This window comes from Vulpes lagopus, chromosome 2 (assembly GCF_018345385.1).
Source record: "Vulpes lagopus strain Blue_001 chromosome 2, ASM1834538v1, whole genome shotgun sequence".
NCBI classification, from domain to species: Eukaryota; Metazoa; Chordata; class Mammalia; order Carnivora; family Canidae; genus Vulpes; species Vulpes lagopus.
Genome location: NC_054825.1, coordinates 106,116,629 through 106,144,054, shown reverse-complemented (window position 1 = coordinate 106,144,054; position 27,426 = coordinate 106,116,629). Strand labels below are relative to the sequence as shown.

The 27,426-nt window shown below is 42.8% G+C and overlaps 2 protein-coding genes across 2 annotated transcripts; one reads left to right on the top strand and one right to left on the bottom strand.

Moving 5' to 3' along the window:
- Positions 1-6: 6 nt before the first annotated feature.
- Positions 7-17,815, bottom strand: LOC121485431 (putative HTLV-1-related endogenous sequence). Its single transcript, XM_041745725.1, has 2 exons — positions 17,064-17,815; positions 7-76 (listed from the first exon to the last, which is right to left on the bottom strand). Exon 1 carries the CDS (start codon positions 17,813-17,815, stop codon positions 17,324-17,326), a length of 492 nt encoding a protein of 163 aa, XP_041601659.1. The 3' UTR covers positions 7-76; positions 17,064-17,323.
- Positions 17,701-27,108, top strand: SOD2 (superoxide dismutase 2). The gene is made up of 5 exons (XM_041745723.1): positions 17,701-17,836; positions 18,135-18,337; positions 22,351-22,467; positions 24,188-24,367; positions 26,304-27,108. Exons 1-5 carry the CDS (start codon positions 17,814-17,816, stop codon positions 26,447-26,449), a joined length of 669 nt encoding a protein of 222 aa, XP_041601657.1. The 5' UTR covers positions 17,701-17,813; the 3' UTR covers positions 26,450-27,108.
- Positions 27,109-27,426: the final 318 nt, after the last annotated feature.

The following is a 27,426-nucleotide window of genomic DNA, read 5'->3' as shown; positions in this document are numbered from 1 at the left end:
AGGCAGGCGCCAAACCGCTACGCCACCCAGGGATCCCGAAACTGTGAATTTTTAATCAAGTCCTGTCCATTTGGGGCTAAAGAGAAAAGAAAAAAAAGAAAAGTTCTTTAGAACTTAGAACTAAGTTCTTGTTTATCTGCCTGAATTCTTACTTGCAATGGCAATCTGACTTCCTCTCCAAGTTAGTCTTACAGGAAGCTAGCTGGCTTCCTCACTCATTAGTGTACATAAGGGGCAGGTTGCTGCAGGTTGTGGGTCAGAATTACATATTTTTAAAGATTTTATTTATTTGAGAGAGAGAAAGCATGAGTAGAGCTTCAAGCTTCCTGCTGAGCAGGGAGCCCCACATGGGGCTCCATCCCAGGACCCTGGGATCATGACCTGAGCCAAAGCCCCACGCTTAACTGACTGAGCCACCCAGGCACCCCCAAAATTCTATTTTTATCTATAGTCTGGTCATATCCATTTGTATATCCAGTCTTCAAAAAGTAAATTTTTAAAGGACACAGGAACCAACTTGAAGCATCTGCCACAGGCCACATTCAGCGCAATTTTAACATAAAAAGGAAATGGCAACAATTAATTGTAAATACTGAATAGATGAAAATCTATGACCCTACAGTTAAACTTGATGAAAGACAGGGTGGAGAACAATTTTCCATCATTGGAAATGATGTTACATCAAATCACTGTTACATCAAATCACTCTGATAATGAGCTATTCACGGTAACATAGTATTTGCCCTCCCTTTTGTTTGTTTATTGAAAAAGAGAATTGTGGTTCACTCCTGGTTTAATAAGGAAAACCTCTTCTTTACAATAGAATGCTAGCAAATAAATGTAGAATAAATAATGTAATTAGCAAGTAACTAGTATGCAAATCTTAAATAAGTCAAAGATCATTTATGGACTTTAAAACCTTTAGATGACAGATTGTTGGGAAATGGGAGCATACATTTGAAACCAAAATAACATTTCTCAGGTTATTATCTAATTGTGAAGAGAATATATTTGTATAGTGGAGTCATCTGGTGGTCACCATCTGAACCAAATGAACAAATTTAGAATCTGTAATAGTGGGAAAACCTCCAATTTACAGAAAATAGTAAAAAAAAAAAAAAGTAATGGCACTAGCAAAAATATTCTCCCCAAAATTTAATGAAACTGTAAGCAGTAAATATTTATTGAGCACCTGAGTTAGGTCTAGCACAGTCCTCAATATCAATATCCACCCAACTTTAAGCTGCAATTTCAAAAGAGTTACCAAAGTGTGCTGAAAGTTACTTACATTTGACTGTTTTATTTATTCATTTTTAAGATTTTTAAATATTTATTCATGAGAGACACAGAGACATAGGTGGAGAGAGAGGCAGGCTCCATGCGAGGAGCCTGATGTGGGACTCAATCTCAGGACTCCAGGATCACACCCTGGGCCAAAGGCAAGCACTTATCCACTGAGCCACCCAGGCTTCCCATGTTTGGCTGTTTTAAACAGCACATGCTGTTGAGTTAGACTGATGTGAAGTAAATTGGCCACTTCTTTCCCGTCAACCTAGTAGTTAGCCTATAACCAATAATGCTACTACTTTGACTTAGGCACCATCTAATAAAATGTGAATACGAAAAAAGGAAGAAGAAAAAAAAAAGGTATTCACAGTAAGTCTAACCTTTGTCGTTGGCATATAAGAAGTCCAGGGAACCTGGAGATGAGCAGAATTGGCATTTAAAGAAGTTGGCAGTGATTCACAGAGTTCTTCTGAGCTCAGAGATGGCGTGACCATGACCCTGAGCATGTCAAGTTTTTCCATGAGTCATAACTTTTGCTTGGTCCATTCTTTCTGTCTGCCTTGCTCTTTCGACTCTTCCTTACCAGGTTATCTCCTGTTACACATTAGTAATTAGCTTTAGAGGCATTCTTTAGCCGATTATGTGTCAGTCATAGAGATTTGTAGTTTTACATATATGGCTGTTAAAGCTTTCTAGACAATTTTCTCTTTTTAACCTAGTGGGTTTTACAAGTACTTTCTTATAAAGTTTTTCTTTGAACCTCAATGCAATGTACTAACCAAATGTATCTATTTTTTCAGGTTTAGTTTACATTTTTTAACTGTAAAGCTAATGATGTTACTCTTTGCAGACCACAAAGAACTCCATTGGTACTCTTTAAACAATTTAAAAAAAATATTATATTTATATAATAATTTCTACCAGTACTATTTTAAAAATGCTATTTCACTGTACCTATCTCCTTGAATATAATTCTGAACAATTTCCAGGCTTTGTTTCCTTGTTTGGTTGTTTGGGTTTTTTTTAAAGATTTTATTTATTTATTCATGAGAGACACACACACACACACACAGAGGCAGAGACACAGGCAGAGGGAGAAGCAGGCTCCACGCAGGGAACCCGACGTGGGACTCGATCTCAGGTCTCCAGGATCACACCCTAGGCTGCAGGCGGTGCCAAATCGCTGCACCACTGGAGCTGCCAGGTTGGTTTTTTTTTTTTTTTTTTTAAGATTTTATTTATTTATTTGAGAGAGTGACAGCACGAGGCAGGGAGGGGTAAAGGGGGTGGAAGAAGCAGACTCCCCGCTGAGCAGGGAGCCCAATGCAGGGCTCAATCCCAGGACTCCAGGATCATGACCTGAGCGAAGGCATATGCTTAACCGACTAAGCCACCCAGGTGCCCCTTCTTGTACTGTTTTGAATCAGTGTATTTGTTATATACCCATGAAACATTGATTAAATACCTGTCACACTGTACTAAGAACAAATGAAATTTTATCCCTTAACAGTGGCTATACAGTGAAGTTTCAATCATTCTGAATCCTTGGTGGGGGCAGGGAGCAGAGATAATAGAGGTGTGGGGAACTTAGAATCACTTGTTCTTGGAAACAGGCTTGTCTAGTTCCTGGAAAATCCCTTTATTATAAAATAAAATAAATCAAAATAAAATAAAATAAAGGCAGACCAAGATAATTTCCCTATCACAATCTCTCTCCTTGTTACCATTCAGTGCAAATAACTGCTTCTGAAAAGGATTCAGTGTGCCAACATGACTAAGCATCACTGTACTCCTTCCAGCTTCCACCAGGGTACCATGGCACACACTGCTGGGAGCCATGTTCCTCTTCTTGCTGATGGTTTCCTGATGGTTGTTTGAGTCATAATATCTTCAGCCCAGGGAATCAATTATAGCCAGTATGAGCCAATGTTTCTTAACAGGAGTGCTACTGATGTTCTGGGTAGAATGAATTTGTGTGTGTGTGTGTAAAAGTATTCTGTGCATTTTAGAACATTATGCATCCCAATACAAACCCACTAAACGCCAATAGTATCTCTCTGTGTGACACCTGAAAGTTCCCCCTCTATATTTCAAATACCTCGTATGGGCAGGATTCACCTGATGAGAACCTTAGCTGATTAAGGAATTGAGATCTTCTTGACCCAAATCATGACACCTTGTCTTCCAGTGGGCAGAATTGGCCAATTGACCAGTTTTGCCCAGGACCAGAGGAAATCTCCTGGGACTTCTAAGAAAGGCTTTTCTTTCTGATAAGAGAGATGTGCTTCCCCCCCACCCCCGCCCCCTTCCTCTTAACAGTCTGGGAGAGACTGTGATGCTTGCACCTATAGGAACCATCTCCTGATCAGGAAGTATCAAATGGGAAAACAGAGACCAGGGACGCCTGGGTGGCTCAGCAGTTGAGCATCTGGCTTTGGCTCAGGGCATGATCCCAGAATCCAGGATCAGAGTCCCATGTCAGGCTCCCTGCATGGGGCCTGCTTCTCCCTCTGCCTATGTCTGCTCTCTCTCTCTCTGTGTCTCTCATGAATAAATAAACAAAATCTTAAAAAAGAAAGAAAAGAAGAAAGAAGGAAGAAAGAAAGAAAGAAAGAGAAGAAAGAAAGAAAAAAAGAAAGAAAGAAAGAAAGACAGACAGACAAGCCTGCTGAGAATACAGAGTAGGGAGTGAAAGTCCTTGGATCCTGGATGACATTGTTAAGCTTCCAGATGAACCCAGGGACTGTCAACTGTTGGGCTTTTTATGAAAATAGAAATGTACTTATATTTATTTTTTTTTAAGATTTTGTTTATTTATTCATAGACACAGAGAGAGAGAGAGGCAGAGACACAGGCAGAGGGAGAAGCAGGCTCCATGCAGGGAGCCCGATGTGGGATTCGATCCCAAGTCTCCAAGATCACACCCCAGGCTGCAGGTGGCACCAAACTGCTGCGCACCGGCGCTGCCCTGTACTTATATTTTAAATCCCTGTCCATCAGGGTGCCTGTTAAAACATCACCAAACACGTTCTGACTTACCTGGTTAAGGAAAGAGAGTATTTACATGATAAACAAGTTAAAGAAAATGGGAAGAGGGACGCCTGGGTGGCTCAGCAGCTGAGTGTCTGCCTTTGGCTCAGGGCGTGATCCTGGAGTTCTGGGATTGAGTCCCACATCGGGCCCCCAGCGAGGAGCCTGCCTCTCCTTCGGTCTATGTCTCGGCCTCTCTCTCTGTGTGTCTCTCATGAATAAATAAACAAAATCTAAAAAAAAAAAAAAAAAAAAAAAAAGAAAATGGAAAGAGGGACACCTGGGTGGCTCAGCGTTGAGTCCCAGAGTTCCTGGATGAGTCCCACATGGGGCTCCCTACAGGGAGCCTGCTTCTCCCTCTGCCTGTCTCTGCCTCTCTCTGTGTCTCTCTTGAATAACTGAAACCTCCTCTTTTTTAAATTATTGTTTTTTAAGATTAAGGCTCCCATAGGGAGCCTGATGCAGAACTTCGATCCCAGGACTCCGGGATCATGACCTCAGTTGAAGGCAGACGCTCAAACACTGAGCCACCCAGGTCCCCACCTCTTCTAATTTTTAAAAAGGACAGCCTTCTTCTATTCCCCACAAGTTAAAGAACAGGAGACAGTCCATCCAAAAAACATGTGCCTGACTCACTCCTGATCATTGAAAATCTGTACTTCTGCCAGAGAAAAGCGGTTGTCCCAGTCACCATGCTGACCACCTGCTACAGACATCTGTTAGCAACAACATAATTTATTTTCATTGCTCTTTCCTGCCTTTTTTAACCTCTTTTCTCTGTCTCACTCATCTGTGTTTAGGGCTACTGGCCACAGCCAGATCTTTATCTTTTCTCATGGAAAACTCCAACAGCCTCCTCTGCCACCCATCAAAACCATCTTCCACACAGCAATTCTGGGAGATTTACACTGTTGGGATGATGGAGCAGACATACCACTCCATGTTTCTCTCACGAAGCACAACACAAAATCCTGCACGTTAACCTATGAAAACAAACACAAGAAAGGCACACTGCCTAGGGGCATAAGGACCAGAGGACAACACAAAGGTTGCCCCGCATTCCGTGGGCTTTCTTTTTGCTTCATACACCTCAAGAAGCAAGCAATCTGGAAATACCAACAGGCACAGACAAAACATGCCCCCTCTCCCCCCAAAAAAGCCTGCTCCCTATAACCAAAGGACCAGGGAAGAGGCAGCCCAGCAAGAGAGAAAATCTTGGGACAGTGACCACTCTCTCCAGCCAACACCTCCACCCCTACCCCACGGGTTACTGATCAAAAGCATGGGTGAGCCAGGATGTGGTTCATTGGGGAGACAACACCTGGCCAGGAGCATCTCACAACCCAGGCACTCCAATCAGTTATTTGTTACCCTTTTCAACAAATGGCAACACAGGAAGTGCTTTATAGTACTCTGGGAAAGAGCACCACCTTGTGATGAAATAAAAGGAAACAATCTAAAGGCTGTGCCTCTAAGCCCTTGATCAAATCCAAGTCAAGTAGACTCTTAGAGGCTGACTCCCCAGCAGGTGGTGCACAGTCTGGAGAAGCCCAACGTTCCAGATCAAAGCTGGGCTCATCCCTCCAGAGGAGGGAAAATTCTATATGACATGTGTCACACCCTGAGGGATTCAAGGTATCTGAGGTCCTGGGTTTCTGGAGAGGAAAAGGCATATTGGGAAAGTTACAGAAAGAAAGGGAGAAGGAAAATGATGCACTTAGCTGAATGTTTTACATACATTGTGTCATTAGTTCTCACAAGCGGACTTCCAGGGAAGTGAGATCCTGTATTAGTCCCCTTTGGCAGACAGCTGAGGCCCAGAGAGGTTCAGTAACAGTACCGATAAGAAGAGCTAAAGCCTAGGGCACCTGGGTGGCTCAGTCAGTGAAGCACCTAACTTTGGCTCAAATCATGGTCCCAGGTTCCTGGGATAGAGCCCCACGTCCGGCTCCCTGCTGCTCAGTGGGGAGCCTGCTTCTCCTCCTTCTACTACTCCTCCCTGCTCATTCTCCCTCTCTCTCTCTCAAATAAATAAGTAAATAAAATCTTTAAAAAAGGAGAGAGAGAGAGAGAGAGAGAGAGAGCCTCAACTTAGATAAAGTTAAGCTGATTACTCCCTTAAACATACACAACAGGCTTCCCTCAGGAATATATGCCAAAAGAGAAACCTTTAGCAAAGTAAAGGTACAACTGCTGCAGAGAATGTGACTTTAAACTATGTTTACTCCCCTCAGCCTGATATTATAAAAGTAAGGGTCCCTCTTTGGGACATCCTTTTTTATGCCTGTAGACCCTTGAGCTGAAGAACAAGACCCCTGTCAGTAGGAGAAAGTTTAGGCACAGTGGAGGGGATTTTGTTCTCATTCCATAGAAAATAAGTGCCTAATATAGCCAAACTGTCCAATAAGTCTGAGTAGTGCTTCTGCCCCAGAGAGAGGAACAGCCAGATGATAATGAGGGCAGATTTGGGTAGGAGGCAGTCTGAAAGCAGCTGCAGTGGCCACAGGGTCTTTGTTAAGAAGGACAACCAAGCTGTATAAGGCCATATCCAGAAGGCACGGAAAACATAGGTGTGTTTAGGCAGACAAATGTTTCCAGAGGTCCATTCTCTGAGCAGGGCTCAGCAGTGAGGGTCCTACGGGTGGAAGGTGATCTTAGACAGAGCTGTAGCAGCACTGCTCATTATAATCCAAGTGGGAGCCCAAGCAGGAGCCCAGATGCAGAGACAGGGATCCAGGCCCTAGAAGAAGGGACTGGCAAGGGCCAGGACATGTTCGTGGGCCTCAGACATTGAAAATGGGGAATGGGTAAAATATACAGAATAAATCACAGCAGATAAATGTTCTTGTTTTGTATAGGAATCTTACTATAAGGCATCATAAAGATAATAAATATTTAATAGGTTTTTAAAGATTTTATTTAATTACTTGAGAGAGAGAGAACAGAGCAAGAGGGAGAAACAGGCTCCCTGCTGAGCAGGGAGCCCAACTCAGGGCTTGATCCCAGGACCCTGAGATCATGACCTGAATCAAAGCCAGACACTTAACTGACCAAGCTGCCCAGACACTCTTATTTAATAGATTTTTAAATCATAAACCGTGGTGTGGCTTTGGCCTAGGTATTTTTCCCAAACCCCCTGTATATGTGGCTTCAGCCTTGGCCTTTGGAAAGCTGGAAACAAGTGCTCACTTAGTTGTCATTTAGACCATCCCTAGCCTTGTGCTAGACAAGAGATTGTGTAACAGCTTCAGTTACTGTCATATTCAACTGGGGTGACAACATCACTCATGGGTTCAAGGCGCACTGTTCAGATGATTTTCAATAGATAAATATAGCATGTAGTAAACATCTTCTTGGATTTTGTGTTCACTGAAATTCTATCAGCTGCATAAATGTATATTCATTACACAAAAACTTTTTTACAAATTTTAAGATTTTATTCATTTATTCATGAGAGACAGAGAGAGAGGCAGAGACAAATGCAGAAGGAGAAGCAGACTCCCCGTGGGGACCCTGATATGGGATTCAATCCCAGGACCCCGGGATCATGACCTGAACCAAAGGTAAATGCTCAACCACTGAGCCACCCAGGTGCCCTCACAAAAACTTTAAAAGAGCTGAATACATCTTTTCTGCTTAATATCATTCAAATCCTTATAAGCATTTATTGACTCAAAAGAATATGATGGTCTTCCTAAAGTTATCTACATAATATTTAACATTCTCATTAACTTTAAACTATCTTCAAATGTATTTAGCTTTTTAGGTTTTTTTTTTTTTAAGGTGTTCTTAATAATTACTTTTGCACAGGGGTGCTTGGGTGGCTCAGTCAGTTAAGTGTTTGACTTTGGCTCATGACCTTTGTTCATGATCTGAGGGTCCTGGGATGGAGCACCATGTAGGACACCATGCTGGGTGGGGAGTCTTCTTCTCCCTCTCCCTCTGCCCACCCCTGGTCATGCTCTCTCTCTCTCTCAGATAAATAAAATTGTTAAAAAATGATTTTTATACGTAAAATTCATTATTAAAATGAACCTTCTCAATACCCAATACCATCAAGTATTACGAGATTTGACACTTGCAATAATAAGGACACACGTATACATTCACTGACAATGACAGTTATTAGGAGGCACAGCAGTAACCTCAGAAGTAATATAGCAGTTGACATACTAAGAAATTGTTATATCAAATATTTAAAATTAAGTTAAATACTGTTGTATTTTCCTTTGATGCCAGAGAAGAAATTACCACAGCTGAGGTGGGGCATGGGTAAGAGAAGAAATTAAAAGTACACTTACTATGATGAACACTGAGTAGTACGTAGAAGAAAATTAAAATAGAAAACATTAGGGGTGCCTGGGTGGCTAACGTCTGCCTTCAGCTCAGGTCATGATCCTCGGGTCCTAGGATCAAACCCTGCATTGGGCTCCCTGCTCAGTGGGAAGCTTGCTTCTCCCTCTCCTTCTGCCACTCCCCCCTCGCTTGTGTCCTCTCTCTCTCTCTGTCTTTAATAAATAAATAAAATATTAAAAAAAATAAAAATAGAAAATTGGTTAAATTCAAACTACTGCTAAATATTTTATTTTTTATTTTTTTAGAGAGGGAAGGGGAGGGGCAATAGGAGGGGCAGAGGGAGAGAATCTCAAGTAGACTCCCCACTGAGCATGGAGGCCCCCCTCCCCTGCCACCTTAGTGCAGGCTTGATCTCTCTCTTTTTTTTTTTTTTTTAAGATTTTTATTTATTTATTCATAGAGATGCAGAGAGAGAGAAATAGAGAGAGAAGCAGGCTCCATGCAGAGAGCCCAATGTGGGACTCGATCCAGGGTCTCCAGGATCATGCCCTGGGCTGCAGGCGGTGCTAAACCGCTGTGCCACTGAGGCTGCCCAGGCTTGATCTCTCACAACACTGAGATCATGACCTGAGCTGAAATCCAGAGTCAGGCACTTAATTGAGCAACTAGGCACCTCAACTTTTCTAAAAGAATTTCAAGAAACATTTGAAAACAATTCAGAATGCCATAACATGTCTTAAGGAAACTAAGTTGTAACTTTTCACACTATTTTCTAGATTTAAAGTCATATTTGGGCTGATTAGAGGTGGGTGCCCCGGACAAGGTGGTGGTATGGGCATAGGCTCACCTCTAAAATCTACTGAAAGAACCCATGGGATAAACTCATGAAATCTGAAGTGCTACTCAAAGATGAGAAATCTGAGACAATTTCTGGTAAACATAGTCTTTTTTTTCTTTTCTTTTTTAATTGAGAGAGTAGTAGGGAGGGCCTGAGGTAGAGGGAGAGAGAGAATCCTCAAGTGGACTCCCCACACGGGGCTCGATCCCAGGACCCTGAGATCATGATCTGGGCAGAAACCAAGAGTTGAACGCTTAGCTAACTGAACCACCCAGATGCCCCTCTAGTAGACGTAGTCTTGATGTGTCACTGTCACATTGGGTAGCAATGACTTGTGGGAGGTGATGGTATAATGACTCCACTGTGTCATTACATTGGAGCAGAGCTCGGTTTTTTCTTTGCTCCTGGACCAAAATGCTGGTTCCAGGACCTTTTTTTTTAAAAAAAATTGTAGGTGATTAAAAAAATCATATAATCACTTTAAGTTGAAACACAAGCTCAGTCTTAAATGCCTGGTCCTATGTAGAAATCTTTGACGTGGACTAAAAGTTGAGACTTGTCCTTTAGTGCAGGCTTCTAGCCAGCAGCCTGCAGTGGGAGAAGGAGGCAGTAACTTGTTGGCTCTTCCAGTTTTGGGCCTTCCTGCCTAGTTCTGCTCCTCCTCTCTTAGCATGCTAACCTTGTTTTCTAACTTTCCAGGGATTGAGCTGCAAGAGAGAGGAGGTGTGGGGTTATGGTTCATGTTAGTGGTGTGGGGAGGGAGAGGGTCTTGTGGGGGAATCTTCCTTGACTATTATTGTCTTGTCTGGCCATTTTGATACTGACTCTTGTGGTTTTGGAGACAACCTGTCACTGATGATTTCTCGGCCTGAACTTAGTCAAAAAGCTAAGAGACTGCATTGTGTTCCAGGGAAGCATAAGAAAAAAAATCTCTGCTTTATACTGAACCTGAAAGAAAAGCAGGCCAGCAGAAAGTCAAATTTTAACAAAAATAGATGTTATGTCCAAAGACCAGTTATTTAAACACAACTTCCAAAGTGCGAACCAAGGGATATTTGTTCTTTATTTAGCATTAAGAGACATCTTATTCCATGTGGTCAAAAAAGTTGGAGTCAGAAAAAAATGTCACGTACTTAATCTTAAGCACTGCATTGTAACTTAAAACATGCAAATGAATATCCATTCAATACTTTTAGATGAAGAACCAGAAAATTGTTGGAGCTTCCCATGACCACACTAATAATGCATTGTCTATGTTTGCAGTTCTCCAGAGTGGAATGGGAACTTGAAGACACCTGCAAAGTAACCTGATCTTTTCACTGTTCAGTGATCTTCCCAATCTTCTATTATTTGCTTTAAGCACATCTAATCGAACAGTGATTATTTTTAGTGGCTCACCTTTATCGAAACCTTAGAAAGTATTCATTAAAATAACTTCCTTTCTCACATCTTATCAATTTACATAGTACTTGATTAAATCACATAATTTCAATAACTGGTCAATAAATAAAACTAGGCATAAATCTGTTTGGGGAACATATACAAACTCTTGGTAGGCATCCACCTCAACTGTTGGGGCCGTAGTGAGTGGTCTGGCTCTGAGCATTCAGGCACTATGGGCATCTGTCACTATGCCCTACAAAGAAATGGAAATATGACTGTTAATCTGGAAAGCTGTTGAGGTGGCTATGTATAAAAGCTTCTACTATATTTATTCTGCCTGAAACAGCATGTATGATAGAAAAGCATGGGCTTCTCGACTAGCCTTCCATGGTCTGGCATCCTTTGTTGACTAACTCACTTGGTTTGACATTTTTGTAATAGTTTTAGCTCTACGACAGTGGTCCTCATTTGGAGATGATTTGGCCCCCAGGGGACATTTGACAAAGTTTGAGACATTTTTGGTTGTCAAAACTGGAGGTGGGTGAGTGCTACTGGCATCTAATGGGTGGTGGCAGGGGGGTGGATAAATATCCTACAATACTCAGGGCAACTCCGTAACAAAGTCATTGGTCCAAAATGTCAACAGTGCCGGGTTGAGAGACCCTGCTCTCTGAGTTCTGGCCTCAACCCCAGACTCCACTGTTTGGATGGCTTTCCATCAACACTCTCAGATGCCACTATCCTTTCTGAGTGACAGGCTCCCCAGGTCTGGGACAAAGCTCCTGGGGATAAGGACCATGGCTGGTTCTATACACAACTCATAACAAACTTAGCATCCAGACAACAGTAGGTATATTATTGTTTAAATAATAACAACAGAAGAAGGTTAAAGCACCAGTTGAAATTCTTTCCCATGCACTCTCCAACTCCAAGTAATGGAGTCAGCTGCTATCAAAAGCAGGATTATGAATTCCCTAAAGCCTGGATCAGAGGTGGAAAAGCTTATGTTGTGGACAGGCTGTGCAGGTTTGGCAGCTTTTTCCACTGGGAAATACAGAAGGGTGATTGAAAGGAAGAGCTGTTCTGGGTTTTAACTGAGTGTTGGGCTTGATCCTTTCCGATTTTGCTCTCCATGTATGCCCTAGGAGAAAGGGGGTCATGTAACCTATGCACCCTGAACATTGGGGGTGAACTTGGACACTGGTACCCACTTTTTGTCAGGATATTCTGAAGGTGGAAGGCACCAACCAGTCTTAAAGGGAGCATGGCAAGGAAGCATGTACCAGGCTGCCCTGGTGGCTACATGTTGATCAAAGGAACATTCACCCAGAAAAGGGACAGGGGAGCCAAACAGAGGCATGGCCGCACCTGGGCAGGGGCAGGGGGTCTACCTGACAGAGAGCCAGCTGGGGGTGAAGCTAAGCCAGATATGTCACCTGTACAAAAATGCTTGGACATATTGTGGCCATTAAAATGAAGTTGAACCAGACCAAGATAGAACACACCTCTTCTCTCTCAGCCTCTGACTGGCTGGAACTGACACATAGGGTCAGGTGACACCAAAGCAAGAGCCAGTTCACAAAGGCCATCCCTCCAGGATACAAAGTCTCCTTTCCCTTCCTTCAGGTGAGTGCCAGCAAGCCCTCTAAAGAAAGAGAGCAGGAAGGAGAGTGGAGCAGAGTGCAGTGGGGGAGTCCCAGGCCAGAAGAAGCTCCAGTGATTGTGATTATAAACTCAACAGTGGCTGACAGTTTAATAACCAGATTGGATTACGGAAAGCTGGGAACTGCTGTATTAGTTTGCTTGAGTTGTAAAGCAAAATACCATAGACTGTGTGGCTTATGCAACAGAAATCTATATTCTCACAGTTCTGGAGACTGGAAGTCTGAGATCAAGCTGTCAGCAGGCTTCATGTCTCCTCAAGTCTCTCTCCTTGGTTTGCAGAAGGTCACCTCTCAGCCTGTGTGTGACTTTATCTCTTCTTATAAGGACATCTGTCACACTGGTGTGAAACTCTCATTTTAATTTAAACACCTTTTAAAGGCCTTATCTCCAAATACAGGTACATTCTAAGGTACTAGGGGTTAGGCCTTCAACATACAAGTTTGGGGGGAATACAATATAGTCCGTAACAACTGGATTAAGTACTAGGCTGGTCTGGGACAAAACTAAGAGAGGTCTGCTCAAGGAAGAGTTGAATGTTCAGGGTCAATGTTGAGATTAGAGAGTTCTGGTTTATACATTGCTGAGAGGATATTCTTCAAACCCCATAAAAGAGTGATTGATCAGCTAGTTAACCAGAATATCTTGTACCAATATATAGCTGACTAGTTCCTTAAACTAAATTAATATTCTTAGGGTGAAAGCACTTCTAGGTTTATTTCACATGATTTCATTCTATTTCCCCACAAATGGGCCAGTGAAGATATAAGCTAGCACCAGAACAGGGGAATGTAGACCAGGATGGCTAGTGTTCTGGGACATGCCTGAGATGGATCCAAAGTTCATACTATTCCCAGTGGATCAAGTCCTGGCATGAACCTCTCTGTGGTGTATGAGGCCAAGCCTCCTGCACACCTACTCTGGTTCCTTGGTGTGGGGTGTAACCCCTGGCACATGCAGGCCAGGAGATGTAACCAGCCTGAGGTCATTGCCCTCAGGGATGTGAGTGTATTCATCTTGAATAGCTCTTGAGAATCATTCTTAGAACTGTGCTCCACAATAATCAATTTTACTCCACAATAATCTTGGGGTATTAATAGACCAAGCCACTTCTCACACAGAATGCATTAGCCATGCTGGTTTTTTTTTTTTTTTTTTTTTTTTTTTTTTACCTAGAGTGATGGTTAATTTTATGTGTCAGTTTGGAGGGTGTTTTGAATGAAATTAACATTTAAATTGGTGAATTTGTGGTAAAGCAGATTGCCTTCCATAATGTGGGTGGGTCTCATTCAATCAGCTGAGCAAAAACTGACCTCCTCAAGAAGGAGGAAATCTCCCTTAGATTGCCTTTGCACTGGATTCATACCATTGGCTGTCCTGGGTCTCCAGCCTGTCAGTTTGCACTGTAGATTTTGGACTTGCCAGCTTCCATAATCCATGAGTCATTTCCTTTAATAAATACATCTCTTTATCTGTGTATATACAAATCATATTGATTCTGTTTCTTTTTCTTTTAAGATTTATTTATTTATGTTGGAGAGAGAGCGAGAGCACATGGTGGTGGTGGGAGGGACAGGGAGAGGGAGAGAGAGAATCCCAAGCAGGCTCTGTGCTGAGCATGGATCCCAATGCCAGGCTCAATCTCATGACCCTGAGATTATGCATGACCTGAGCAGAAATCAAGAGTCGGGCACTTAACCAACTGAACCACGCAGGTGTCCCTCAATTCTATTTCTTAATACATCTCTTTTTCTCCATATATACAAATCATATCAATTCTGTTTCTCGGGGCAACTCTAATACACATGGGAGTAGTTATGATGGTGGGTTATCCATTCCCCCTAAAGGATAGATATTGCATAGCCTTTATGGAGGGATCTGTTAGACTCTAAATATAGAGTGATCTTTCTTTTTACCCTCCTCCATTCTGGTTTCTCAGGTTTATGGCCCACAAGGCTGGGAAGAGTCAGGCGACCCAGTGCCAAAGGCAGTTCTAGGAAGCTGGGTTTTCACTGAGGCTAAGAAGCTAATGTGATTGAAGACACAACCCAGCATGAAAACAGAGGAGCAATATCAAGCTTCAGGTCCAAGAATCATGACTTGAATCATATGCAAAGGATGAGTCTGGAGATCAGTCAGGAGCTGAGAAGATAGGAACATGTCAGGAAGAGACATGGGATGGGGAGGGTTGCCTGGGTGGCTCAATTGGTTAAGCATCTGCCTTCAGCTCAGGTGGCGTCTCCCTACTCAGTGGGGTGCCTGCTTCTCTGTCTCCCTCTGCCTGCTGCTCCCCTGCTTGTGCTTTTTCTCTGTCAATTAAACAAAAATAAACTCTTAAAAAAAAGAAACATGGGGGAGTTTCAATACTTGAGCTATACACAAACAAGATAAGATTGAGCTCAATTTTATCGGTGCAAGGAATGTGGAGAGGGAGTGGCAGCTGTTTAAAAGCACAGGGTTATGTCAGTGTTAACAGAGCAAGCACCCTACATTCAAAGCTCAGCTCTACTACCTACAAGCTGTGTGTGTGACCTTGGACAAGTCTACTGTCTTCATGCAAAGGTAGAATGATAAGCCACTGCAGAGAGATGTGTAAAATTAAGAGGTGATATAGAGCATTTGACCTAGTACCTAGCACATATGAGGGGATGCTCAGTAACAGTGGTTCCCTTCTCCCTTTATAGATACAATTAACTCCCTATATGTCTTGTTCAATAAAACACTTTCATTATGAACCAAGCTCCCTCTTTCCTTTTCTGGTATTTAATGTGTTCTTTGAGTGTGCCTCATTTCTGAGTGGAATCTGCTGAGTGAATCCACCACAAAGAATCCTTAGAAGGGAGACAACTGGGGCCTAACCTTTTGTCCTCCCCTCTTCATGGGAAGGAGGTGAGATGGCTGGTGCTCTAGAAGCTATTGTGGATCATGAAGAAATTCTGAGGACAGAGGAGCCTGGGTCCTTGATAATTTCATGGCACTGTCATCCCAGCCTTGGACTACCTACTTCAGATTGCTTTTATGTGAGGGAATGAATATGCTCTTCTGTGTTTGAGACACTCAGTCACTAGAACGTGAATGCAATTAATAACTGGCTCAAAAGGATTTCATCTCAACCCATATTTTGCCTCCTCCAGCCAATATGTTGGTTTAACTGTGATAGGTCTGAGGATGGCTGTGAAGTGGCCTTGGGAAGTTTATGCAAGGGAAATGCACAATTATGATGCCAGATGTCGCAGATGAGACCCTGAGCTGGCTGGAAGACTTTGGGACAGACCCCAGTCAACTGCATTTAACTCTTGGGCCAATACTGAATGAGTACTTCATATAGTGGCTAGCAAAAAAGAAAAAGAGACCTGTTCATTGGGTGTGGCCAACAAAGAAGGTAAAAAATCTCCAAAAAAAAAAAAAAAAAAATCTCCTAAACTCCAGCATTCCCCAAATCCTTGGTCTCAATCCAGATACTCTCACAGTCGGGGTTGTCTTCTGGAGGGATGTAGCTGTTACAGATATGATGTTAGAGACACTTCCACCAGACTGTTACTGTCACTAACTCGCACCCCAATTGTTGCTTGTTCAAAAGGGTGTCTCCTGAGGGAGTCAATTTAAGTATTAAAATATCATCATCTGTACAAACTAGGAGTACATCCCATGCCGCCTAACTGGGCTCAATCTCCTTACAGTGATATTTTGTTCTCACTAGAATAAGCCCTTTTATTAGTGACTGATCTGCTGCTGAAATCTGTCATTTCATCCTTTAAAATGTCCTCCTTTTTTTTTTTTTTTTCCAGTTCTCATAGATAATACCCTAAAACTGGTTCTTAGGACCTCAGCTAGGATTCACACAACAGCTTTCTAACTAGCTTGCCCTTCACCATATCAATGACAGACTACCTTGACTGAAAAACTACCGTGTCTCACTCAGTTCTGCTAAAATGCTTGATTTCCTGTAACCAGCCTTATGAGGCACATGTCTGACCTTTCCTCAACCTGATTTTCCTCCTTTACCCAGTCATACATTCTTGGTTAGTTTCCCAACTGTCAGCAAGCCCCAGCCCTCTGGCTGAGAAGCCAGCTCAGTGGTTCCCGTTAGCTATTCCCCAACCCAAATCCTAGTCATCCCTGGGGAGGGAAGGCGGTGGAGATGGGCGTGGAAGAGAGTAGCTGAAACTATTCAGCACCTACTCTCTACTTCCTCTTAAATTATTCCAATCAATAAGGACCCAACTATGCCAATAATAGTGCAAGGCTCTCCTAACTTCTATACAGGGAGGATTCACACAGTTCAGGATTGTTCCTCTAATTGTTGGGAAAGCATTAGATGCAGCTCATTAGACTGTAAGACAGAGTAGCAAAGAATCCTCAGTTGTACTTTTAAATATTCTCCCGAGCTTTTGGTTTATGGAAGTCACTCAGAACAAACACTCAGGTCCTGACTGGTAAGGCTTAGTGATCAAGAAAGTAGGAACTTTCATTTCTAGTCCAGTCTTTTACTTATTAACGGTGTGACCAAGGCAACCTGCTTAACTTGAGTGAGCTCATTCGTGTGGTCTGAATCAACGGTACCTACCCTAGGAGCGACGTAGAGATAAATGCATCTAAGCCCTGCAGCGTAGTCCCTGGCACAGCACTGCAGGCGTCCAGTAACACTATCATCAGGCCGCCGCGGGCCTGGCTCCTGTCCCAAGGTCAAATTCACTCGGAAAGAAAGGTCACTCCGCGCAGCGGTTGGAGAGGCACTGGCTCTTACACCTTACTCATGCCCAGGAGCCTGAGGCACCTCACCGGCACCCTGAGGAGCCCAGGTTCTGGAGAGACCTCACCAGCCCGCTAGGGCGCACCCCAGCGGCTCCGGGAAGCCGCAGCCTCCGCTCCAGGGAGGTCGCCCGACTCCGCGGCTGCCCTGCGGCACCGAGAGCCAAGGGGCGGGGCCGCGCCGGCGGAGGGGCGGGGCCACAGGCCCCCGGGGGCGGGGCCGCGGGCCGTACCATCTTCCACCACAGTGGGGGGTAGAGAGCGGCCTTCCCTATGGTTACACGCCCAGAAGCGGGCGGGTGGGCGCCGCCGGTCCCCGGACCCTCCTGGGGCAGGTACCTCAAGTCCCCCCTTCTCGGGTTCCCTGGGCCAAGGGCGCGGGCTGGCTCTGGCAGGGCCGACCCCGGGGCCGTGCACCCCCCGGCGTGGGAGCGGCGGGCGCAGGGGGCGGAGCCCGTGGAGGACGGCGGTGTCCTTGCGGCGCGGCCGGAGACGCGCGTCAGTGTACGCCGGGCGGTCGGCGCGACCCTCCGTCTCCGGACGCGGACTGGCAGGCGCGCTCACCATGTTGTCCCGGGCGGCGCTCAGGTGAGGCGTCGGGGCCGCGCGGCGCCGCGCAGACCGGTCAGGGCCGCGAGGGCGAGGGGACACGGGCGGCCGCCTCCATCCGGCCCGCTCCCTGCGAGCCCCGGCTCCAGCGCCCCTGCGGGGTCCCGGCGTCGCGGGGACGCGGCGGCGGCGCTGCCTGAGGGGCAGGTGTCACGCCTCAGGGAACGTGGAGGGCGCGCGGGCGGGCGGGCGCGCGGGCGGGCGGGGGAAAGGCCCAGACGGCGCTGGGTCTGCGTGGACGCGTGAACGAATCGGTTTGTGTCTGCTCCGGTTCCAGCACGAGCAGGACGCTGGTGCCGGCGCTGGGGTGTCTGGGGTCCCGGCAGAAGCACAGCCTCCCCGACCTGCCGTACGATTATGGCGCCCTGGAGCCTCACATCAACGCCCAGATCATGCAGCTGCACCACAGCAAGCACCACGCCGCCTACGTGAACAACCTGAACACCATCGAGGAGAAGTATCTGGAGGCGCTGGAGAAGGGTGGGTGCCGGGCTGCGGGCGGGCGGGCGGGTCTCCTGCCCCCGGGTTCACCTGGCGCCAGCACTCACTTTGTGGGAAATTGGAGCAGGCCTGTGCGTATCGACTAATAGTTAGAATTCAGTATTACCATATAATAGACACTTACACTTTTTTGTTTGTTTCCCCTAAAGAGCTCAGGTGACAGAACGGTAACGTGTGGACTTTTGTGTGCCTGGGGGCGTGTGTTCCAGAATCTGTGTTTTCATGTCTCCATACAGAACCGTGTTACACTTCTCAGCCTGTTAATCTGTGGCATTGAAAAAAATCAGTGCACTGAGAAATCAGAAAGTACTAGAAAAATAATTCACTCTACGTATTGCTTAATAAGCTGAATAGTTGTTTTTTTAAAAGTGCTTTCCCTTTCTTTTTATTGACTTTAGAGCCCCTGAAATTTGTTGAGTAAATTTCAGATGGTGACATCTTGTTGACTGGGGGCATCTAGTGGGAAAATGCAGTATTTCAGCCTGATTGTATGAGGTAATTGGCTAAACAAAAACAAAAGGAAGTTGCCACATTCTGGAAGATTTGTGAGAGGAACCTTGAGTACTGGGAAAAAGGTGGGGTGATTTGAACGGGAAAGGGGTTTTAGAAAATAACAAATTTGGTAAAGATGTGGTAATGATGACAAGGTGGGAATATCCCAGTTGTGAAATTGTTTCCTGGATGACAATATCTGACAAGGCAAGCCTTTCTCTTCAATATTTTAAAAACAACTTCATTTCAGCCATTGTGCAATCATACCTTTACTTGTTTCATGAAAGCTGCTGACAAAAAAAAAAACCTTTGCATTATGTTGTGTTTTGTTGACCATCATGAGTACTTGCAGAGTTTTCTTTTATTTAAAATATATATATATTTTAAAGACTATTGAAGAATTAGATTTTCATGTTTGAAAATTTGGGGCAAAAGTATTAAGTGAAATAACATCTCCAATCTCATGACAAGTATATAAATAAATTTCACACAAAAGTATTTAACTTTTATTGTATTTAACAGGAAAAAATTGAAACCAAAGAAAATGTTGAACTTAAGAAAAGTTTTTATTATTTTTTTTAAAGATTTTATTTATTCATGAGAGACACAGAGACAGAGACCTAGGCCAAGGGAGAAGCAAGCTCCCTGTGGGGAGCCTGATGCAGGACTAGATCCCACCCTGAGCCAAAGACAGATGGTCAACCTCTGAGCCACCCAGGAGTCCCAAGAAAAATATTTTTAAAAGCAGATAGATAGATAGCTGCCCAAATTTCTCTTATTATTAATATTATTTTTTTTGAAATATAAGCTGTACATCCATTGTGGGGCTCAAACTTAACAACCCGAGATCAAGAGTCATATGCTGTACCAACTGAACCAGCTAGGTGCTCCCTCAATTTTATATTAAAATTTTAAAATGATGAAGTAAACTTTAAGAGATTGAGATCATTAAGCAATTTTCAATAAGCATGTTTCTTTACAATTGGGAAGTATTAATTACTGTTGACTTATTAAAAACCAATATGAAACTTTTAGGGTGACTTCCTTAGAATAATTACTAAGAGAGTGGTCAGCAAGAAAATTTTTTTTTTTAAAGATTTTATTTATTTATTCATGAGAGACATAGAGAGGCAGAGACACAGGCAGAGGGAGAAGCAGGCTCCATGCAGGGAGCCCCATGTAGGACTCGATCCAGGGTTTCCAGGATCAGGCCCTGGGCTGAAGGCGGCGCTAAACCACTGAGCCACTGGGGCTGCCCAAGAAAATTGTTTTGTAAACATAACAAGAAGGTGGCGTCTTAAAACCGCTCTCTCAGAGGGTCTGTGTATTCTGAGATCACTTGGCCCTCACTTCTCTGAGGTATGCCCTAAGAGCAGATTAGAGAACTTCTATTATGTAAGCTCCCTAAGCACTGAGCTCTCAGTGGTACTTTGTGTCTTTCACTTTGCCCCTTAGTATTTTGCGAATACTGAACATTTGGGACTTGATTGAACAAGGGAATTGCCATTTTTGTTAATAATGTTAGTTTCTTGAAGACTTGGAAAAGAATATTTTGCCTACAAGATAGAAAAAAAAGTCTTCAAATGTGACTTTGTGTATAGCTGTCAGAATTTTTTTCCATAAAAATTACATTTAATATATTCATTTATCTAGCCAGCAAACATTGTCGAGTGCCTGATATGTCAGAGGCAGTATATTGACCCTTGGAACACAGAATGCCCAGAAGTCCTTGTTATTATTGGAACTTTGGTTCTAGTGGGGAGACAGATGAACAAGTAAATAGTATGCCAGGGGTTTTAAGTCCTATCAAGAAAAAGGAGTAGGGGAAGTGGCGGGGAATTGCCCATTGTATATTGTGGTTTGAGAAGGCTTCGCTGACGAAGTTGACATGTCAGTGGAGACTTGACGGAGAAATGTGGGAACGAGTCATGAGGCTATCTGCAGGAAGAGTATCCCAGTACAGGCAATAACAGTCAGTGGAAACTAAACTGGGAACAGACTGAGCTTCTGTCTTGTAAGTGCAAGGGAGGCCATTGTGCCTGGAGCTGGGGCAACGAGGCCCTGCAGAGGGTCAGATGACCAGATGATGTGCATCTTTGAAGTCGATTGTAGGGGATCACTCTTGAGTGAGAAGAGCATCCTTTGGAGGGGTTTGACTAGAGGAATGCCATAGTCACTTTGGGGTCTAGAGGAGCCCTCTGGTCACTGTGTTGAGAACAGTGTAGGGGGCACATGTGGAAGCAGGAGACCAGTGTGGGATGGTGGCATGGATGCATGTAGGTAATGTTGCTGGTCTGCACCAGAGGTAGGAAGATGGGATCAGGTGCTGAGTCTTTTTTGAAGGTAGAGCTGGCTTTGCCGGTGGGTATGTTGGATTGAACGTGGTGTGTGAGAGAAAAAGGAGTAAGAAAGGACTAAGTTATCAGAAATGTCCTGAGAAAACAGCTGGCACTTGGTGGGATGGGGAAGGCCATTGGAGAGTAAGTTTGGGTTTGAAAATCTAGAGTTTCAGTTTTGAATATGATGAATTTTTTTGTTATTGTAATGTTGAACTATTTTCTGATGAATTGTAGAAAATGAGAGCTGAAAATCTATTTTTAAAAACTTTTATTTATTTATTTATTTTTAGTAAACTCCACCTCCCTTAGGGGTTCGGACTCAGCACCTGGAGACCAAGAGTCTCATGCTCTACTGACTGAGCCACACAAGCACCCCTGAAAATTTATCATTTAGTCTGTTTATGGAACCACACATGTCAGTGTGTCACTGTTCTGTGTCTTTTCTCATCGTTGCTGAAATCTTCCTTTTTTTTTTGTTAAAGGTTTATTTATTTATTCATGAGAGAGAGAGAGAGAGAGGCAGAGACATAGAAAGAGCAGCAAGCTCCTTGCAGGGAGCCTGATGTGGGACTCAATCCCTAGACCCGGGATCATGCCCTGAGCCAAAGGCAGATGCTCAACCACTGAGCCACCCAGGCATCCCTGTTGCTGAAATCTTTAATATTGTAGAAAACTTTGAGTTCTTTGAAGCTCAGAAAAGAATTTTCTGCATGCTTTGTACCCCCTGCTGGGCCTCTCATTAGTTGTTCAGCGTGTTATTAATTGAACTGAAAATCCACTGGGACAAATAATTTTTTTTAAGGATTTTATTTATTTATTCATGAGAGACACAGAAAGAGAGAGGCAGAGACACACAGGCAGAAGGAGAAGCAGGCTTCATGCAGGGAGCCTGATGTGGGACTTGATCCCGGAACTTCAGGATCACACCCTGAGCCGAAGGCAGATGCTTAACCGCTGAGCCACCCAGGCATCCCAGGACAAAGAATTTTAAGGAAAAAAAAATTTTTTTTTGTAGAATCCCAGAATTGTGGAATTTTAGGACCTATAAGAATGTTGTAGATAAGCTAGTCCTATTATATGACATTTTACAGAAAAATATGGTGTATAGAAGGTTTGAAAAGAAAGGATTATAAAAAGTCTGTTTGCCTCTTTACATTACAGGTGACGTTACAGCTCAGATAGCTCTTCAGCCTGGGCTCAAGTTCAATGGAGGAGGTCATATCAATCATTCCATCTTCTGGACAAACCTGAGCCCTAAGGGTGGTGGAGAACCAAAAGGTTGGTAGATATTGATGTAGTCTTAGCTAAATGTTGTGCACAATAGGAATGACTGGTGCTTTTTTTATGTTAATTCTGAGGTATCATAGTGGCATATTTTTCATAGCAAGGAGTACAATGAAATTGTAACTTGGAAAGGGACATGTGTAGGAATGGAGAGTATGTTCAGGGAGTTATGTCATCACCTTAATACACACACATGGTGTCAGATATGGTATCAACTTCTGGTTGAAATGTACTGTGCTTACATTAGAATAAGACTGGTAAACAGTTTTTAGAAGAATTGAGGAACCCAGGGGTGGGTAAGATACTTAATCCTTCTGTACCTACTTTCTTCAGCTCTATGATATGGGCATAATAATAGAGCTGTTTTGAAAATTACATAAGTTATCAAATGTTAAAATGCTTAGAATAGTGCCTTTTGCTATTATTACTCTTCCTGATAAAAAGTCAGTTGTCCGAGAAAATGAGGTTTTTCCAGGACACCTGCAGATTAATGAGGGGACTACAGAGCCAATGGTCTTGTTCACTGCGGTTCGTTTACTTGATCTCTTGTGTGACGTGTGGAGGCCCAGACAACTCGAATTCTCTTCCTCACTCCAGGGAAGGTATGGGGCATAAGTAGAGCTCTCCCTGTCTCTGGGCAACTTCAGTTTCTATGGGTGAGTTTGTTTTTGTTTTGTGGAAGGCATCTTTGGTACTTGCAATAAACAATTTCATTTGTAAGTAAAGATGAACGGGAGAGTAACTATGGGAAGCTAGACATGTCTTTTTATGCATTAGGTCTGCAGATGGTGACTTAGTACTTTTGACAGTAGAATGTCAGATGCGCCCATATTCAGCCAGAGATCTTGGTACTCTGACACTTTGGGTTATCTGTACCACTTTATTCTTTTTTTTTTTTTTTTTTAAAGATTTTATATATTTATTCATGATAGAGAGAGAGAGAGAGAGAGAGAGAGGCAGAGACACAGGCAGAGGGAGAAGCAGGCTCCATGCCGGGAGCCCGACGTGGAACTCAATCCCGGGACTCCAGGATCACAACCCGGGCCAAAGGCAGGCGCCGAACCGCTGAGCCACCCAGGGATCCCCTGTACCACTTGATTCTATTTGTGCTTAAAATAGATAACTACTTTGAAACCATTGGAATCAGAGAAGTGGTATTTTTGGCCCATTTGATTTGGTTGATGTAGTCAATCTAGAATTATATTCTACATTGCTACAGAATAAAAGGACAGTAGCTCTTATAGTGTACCCTTTGATCAATAATAAAAGACAAAATCATTCTTTTTAAAATTATGTAATTGTGAAAGAAAAGATCTAGGCCACCTTGGGGAAGAACCAAATATCAACCATAAAATTTTATTCCTACCTAACAGGTAGGGTAGAAGTCAAAGTAAAATTTTCTGTTGAAGGGAAAAAAGAAAGCTAATGGAAAATATTATTTCTTTTCTGATGGAAATAGCACAGTGAGGGAAGAAATCACTCTAACGTGATTCAGTAACAAACACATGAATTAAAATTGTGAGACCTTATGCTGGTGTCAGGGCAAGAGCAACTTGGTGCTATCTAGGCTCAAAGGGTTAGGTTATGTCTTCATATATTGCCTAGTTGTATCTTGTGCCATATGACAAGCTTATTTTAAATATGTAATGACTTTTTTTTATTGCAGTTGTTGCAATCTGTTCATTTGTGGGTGTTTTTGGATTCTTCTAAATAGGGGAATTGCTGGAAGCCATCAAACGTGATTTTGGTTCCTTCGACAAATTTAAGGAGAAGTTGACCACTGTATCCGTCGGTGTCCAAGGCTCAGGTTGGGGTTGGCTTGGTTTCAATAAGGAGCAGGGACGCTTGCAGATTGCTGCTTGTTTTAACCAGGATCCCCTGCAAGGAACAACAGGTTAGATTTGAAAATGGTTTCACATTTGGTTAGTGGGAGGTGGTTCACTGTAAAGCATTTACCTTGAAATAAGGAATGCTAGCAATGATTGAAGCTATTAGGAACACGTACTCATGTGAGTAAATCTTAACAGCTGATAATAAGCTGATAATACTGAGTCTTGTTTAAGCAAAAATGCTTTAAAAGCCCTTGATATTTTGTAAAATTAGTACATGTAATTTTACAGCTACGTTAACAAAAAATGTTTTGAACATAAACTCTAATTCATTTAACAGAGAATTCCTATCAGCTTACATAATTACATGCACTGAAATTAGATAAATACCACAAAGGAGGAAAAGACCTGTAAGCTGAGTCTGACCTAGACCTTGGACTCTCAGCCCGTCTGGCGACTCCCTGTGGTCAAACTTGGCACTGGAGCTCAGATTTCCAGACTTGTTTTTTGGGGGTTTTGGTTTTGGTATAGGAAAATATTTGGATTAGAAGCTCCAGGCTGGGTTCACCAAACCCTTTTGCATGTTGAGCCGGGTTGAATTAGAATGTCTTTAGGAGATAGTCATAAGGCAGCCAGCAGTTAGTTAGAACTTTGATCTGCAGTGTAATAGACCTGTGGTGACATCTCAACCTCAGTCACCAGTTCTCAGCCACATTTTCTTTTCTTTTCTTTTCTTTTCTTTTCTTTTCTTTTCTTTTCTTTTCTTTTCTTTCTTTTCTTTTCTTTTCTTTCCTTTCCTTTCCTTTCCTTTCCTTTCCTTTCCTTTCCTTTTTCTTCTCTTCTTTTCTTCTTTTTTTTAAAAAGATGTTATTTATTTATTCATGAGAGACAGAGAAGGCAGAGATATAGGGAGAGGGAGAAGCAGGTGCCTCACAGGGAGCCAATGTGGGACTTGATCTCAGGACCCTGGGGTCACACGCTGAGCCAAAGACAGATACCCAACTGCTGAGCCACCCAGGAGTCCCTCAGCCACATTTTCCAACATTTTTCATACATGTCAGCAAACTTTCTTACATGCTTCACTTCCCTGGATATGTTCAGATTTAGCCAGAATCTAAATGGCTCTTTTGGGGAAAGTGTGAGATACTAGAGAATGCTATAGTCAGGTCTATCTTTTAAGGTGTGACAGAAAAGGCTGTGATTTCCAGGTAAACCCTGGCCACACCTGTTTCTCTTCCACTTGAGGAAAGCCCATTGGAATGAAAATCAGTGAAAAAGTCATGGCAGTTTATTTAGGGGAAAAATCATTTATGAAGTTTGTTACCTTAATTATTTATACTACATGATTAGTGACTAGCTCCCCACTGATGAAGACCTACTGGTTGGGACTTGTTGGACAGGAGAGCTATCATTTAGTTTGAGAGTTTTTGAAAATGAGTGTTGTATAAGCAATTTTTTCTTCACAGTATTTAATTTCTGAGAACAGTGTCTCTCTCTCTTTTTTTTTTTTTTTGTCCTTTTCAGTTTTCCTTGTTAACTTATTCATTCTTAGTGTCTCATAAATGCTCTATATTCTTTGAGACTAACAATATTAGCCTTGGGAGCAGAGTGGTTCTCCTGAAACCCTCTTGACAGCTTCAGAAGGTCCTCAACCACCCCCATAAACATGGTAACCTTACTGATCTTCCCAAGAATTGGCTTGTGGATGGATTTGTTGGTATTTTAAGAACAGCCATTAAAATACCGTACATAATTTTCCGAAGTCTATTTTAGACTTCTTACTATTTATCATATTTTCTTCCAAAGAGTAAAGTTTGAAAGTTTTTTATAGGGTATTTATTCTTATGCAAACTTCCTATTTGTAAAAGAAACAGAAAATGGATGGCAAGGTTGTGAAGGGTAATTTTGTGAGCATAGGATAAAGTTTAAATTGAGAATATGCAGTCAGGTTTTAGATTGAAATTCACAGGTTTTGCTTTTTTCCCCCCTTCTCTCCAATAGGTCTTATTCCACTACTGGGGATCGATGTGTGGGAGCATGCTTATTACCTTCAGTATAAAAATGTCAGACCGGATTATCTAAAAGCTATTTGGAATGTAATCAACTGGGAGAATGTAACCGAGAGATACATGGCTTGCAAAAAGTAAAACATTATCATTACATTGAGCAAAATAAGGTTTTCACAACTATTTTTGTAGTAGTGCAGAGTACCATAGTATACCAGTAAGCTGCTCTATTGTAGCATTTCTTAATGTAGCTTGTTCAAGCATTTTATGAACATGATTCAATGCTATGGATTTCTTGTTTTCAAATTTTGTTGTTGGGCAACTGAAAAAAAAGTAAGTGGTTTGTGTGATATAGTCTTTTCATTGAACATCTTTTTCATAGAGTTCAGATAGCTAGCAGGTTATAATTGCCATCATAAAACCATCAAAAAGATCTCATCCTTGTCCTCTTCAGGCCTCCAGGGAAGCCTTTTGCCTCAGTTCTATTGCACTTGTAGAAAATCTGGTCCTTTGTCCCACTTGTTTAACGATAAAAGATTAAATTTGTTTCCCAAGGGAAATGTTCAGTTTTTCTATTGAAAATTGCTCTTTTTGTAAGTAATCTTCTGTCTAGTAGTAGTACTTGTAGATATCACCCATGGGCCTTTAATTATTTTTGGTCACATGTTCCATAGGGACACCATTTTGGCTTAAAAAAAATATAACTTGATTGCTAATTGAGAATTGCTTTATTATGAAAAGGAAATGGTTCTGCCTTTGAATGTTTCTGTTGGGAGAAATAAAAAGACTTTTATGTGAAATTTTGTCATCAAACATAGATGTGTGTGTTGGGTACAGGCTTAAGGCGGACAAATCTGGGCCTTATTGATAAAATGAACGTTGGGAATGAGACCAGAGACCATTCTGGCCAGGCACCTGCCCCCTTCCCTGCCCTGTTCACGAGTACCACTCTGCAGAGCAGCAGCCTGGGTGGGGTGCTGCTTTCCCAGAGTGGCAAAATGGGGAGGAATTGTCCGGGAACACCGCTTTTCAAACACTTGTCTTTGAGTTATTCTATCATTATTGATCTTGTTTTCTTTTAAAAAATGTGCAGTCATGATAGTAGCTTTATACTGTGT

Excerpts from the sequence above, each read along its gene's own strand:
- SOD2 (XM_041745723.1), top strand. The coding sequence starts at position 17,814 with ATGTTGTCCCGGGCGGCGCTCAG. Across the intron at positions 17,837-18,134 it reads TTGTCCCGGGCGGCGCTCAG|CACGAGCAGGACGCTGGTGC; the intron begins GTGAGGCGTCGG and ends CTCCGGTTCCAG. Across the intron at positions 22,468-24,187 it reads GGGTGGTGGAGAACCAAAAG|GGGAATTGCTGGAAGCCATC; the intron begins GTTGGTAGATAT and ends TCTTCTAAATAG.
- LOC121485431 (XM_041745725.1), bottom strand. The coding sequence starts at position 17,815 with ATGGTGAGCGCGCCTGCCAGTCCGCGTCCGGAGACGGAGGGTCGCGCC.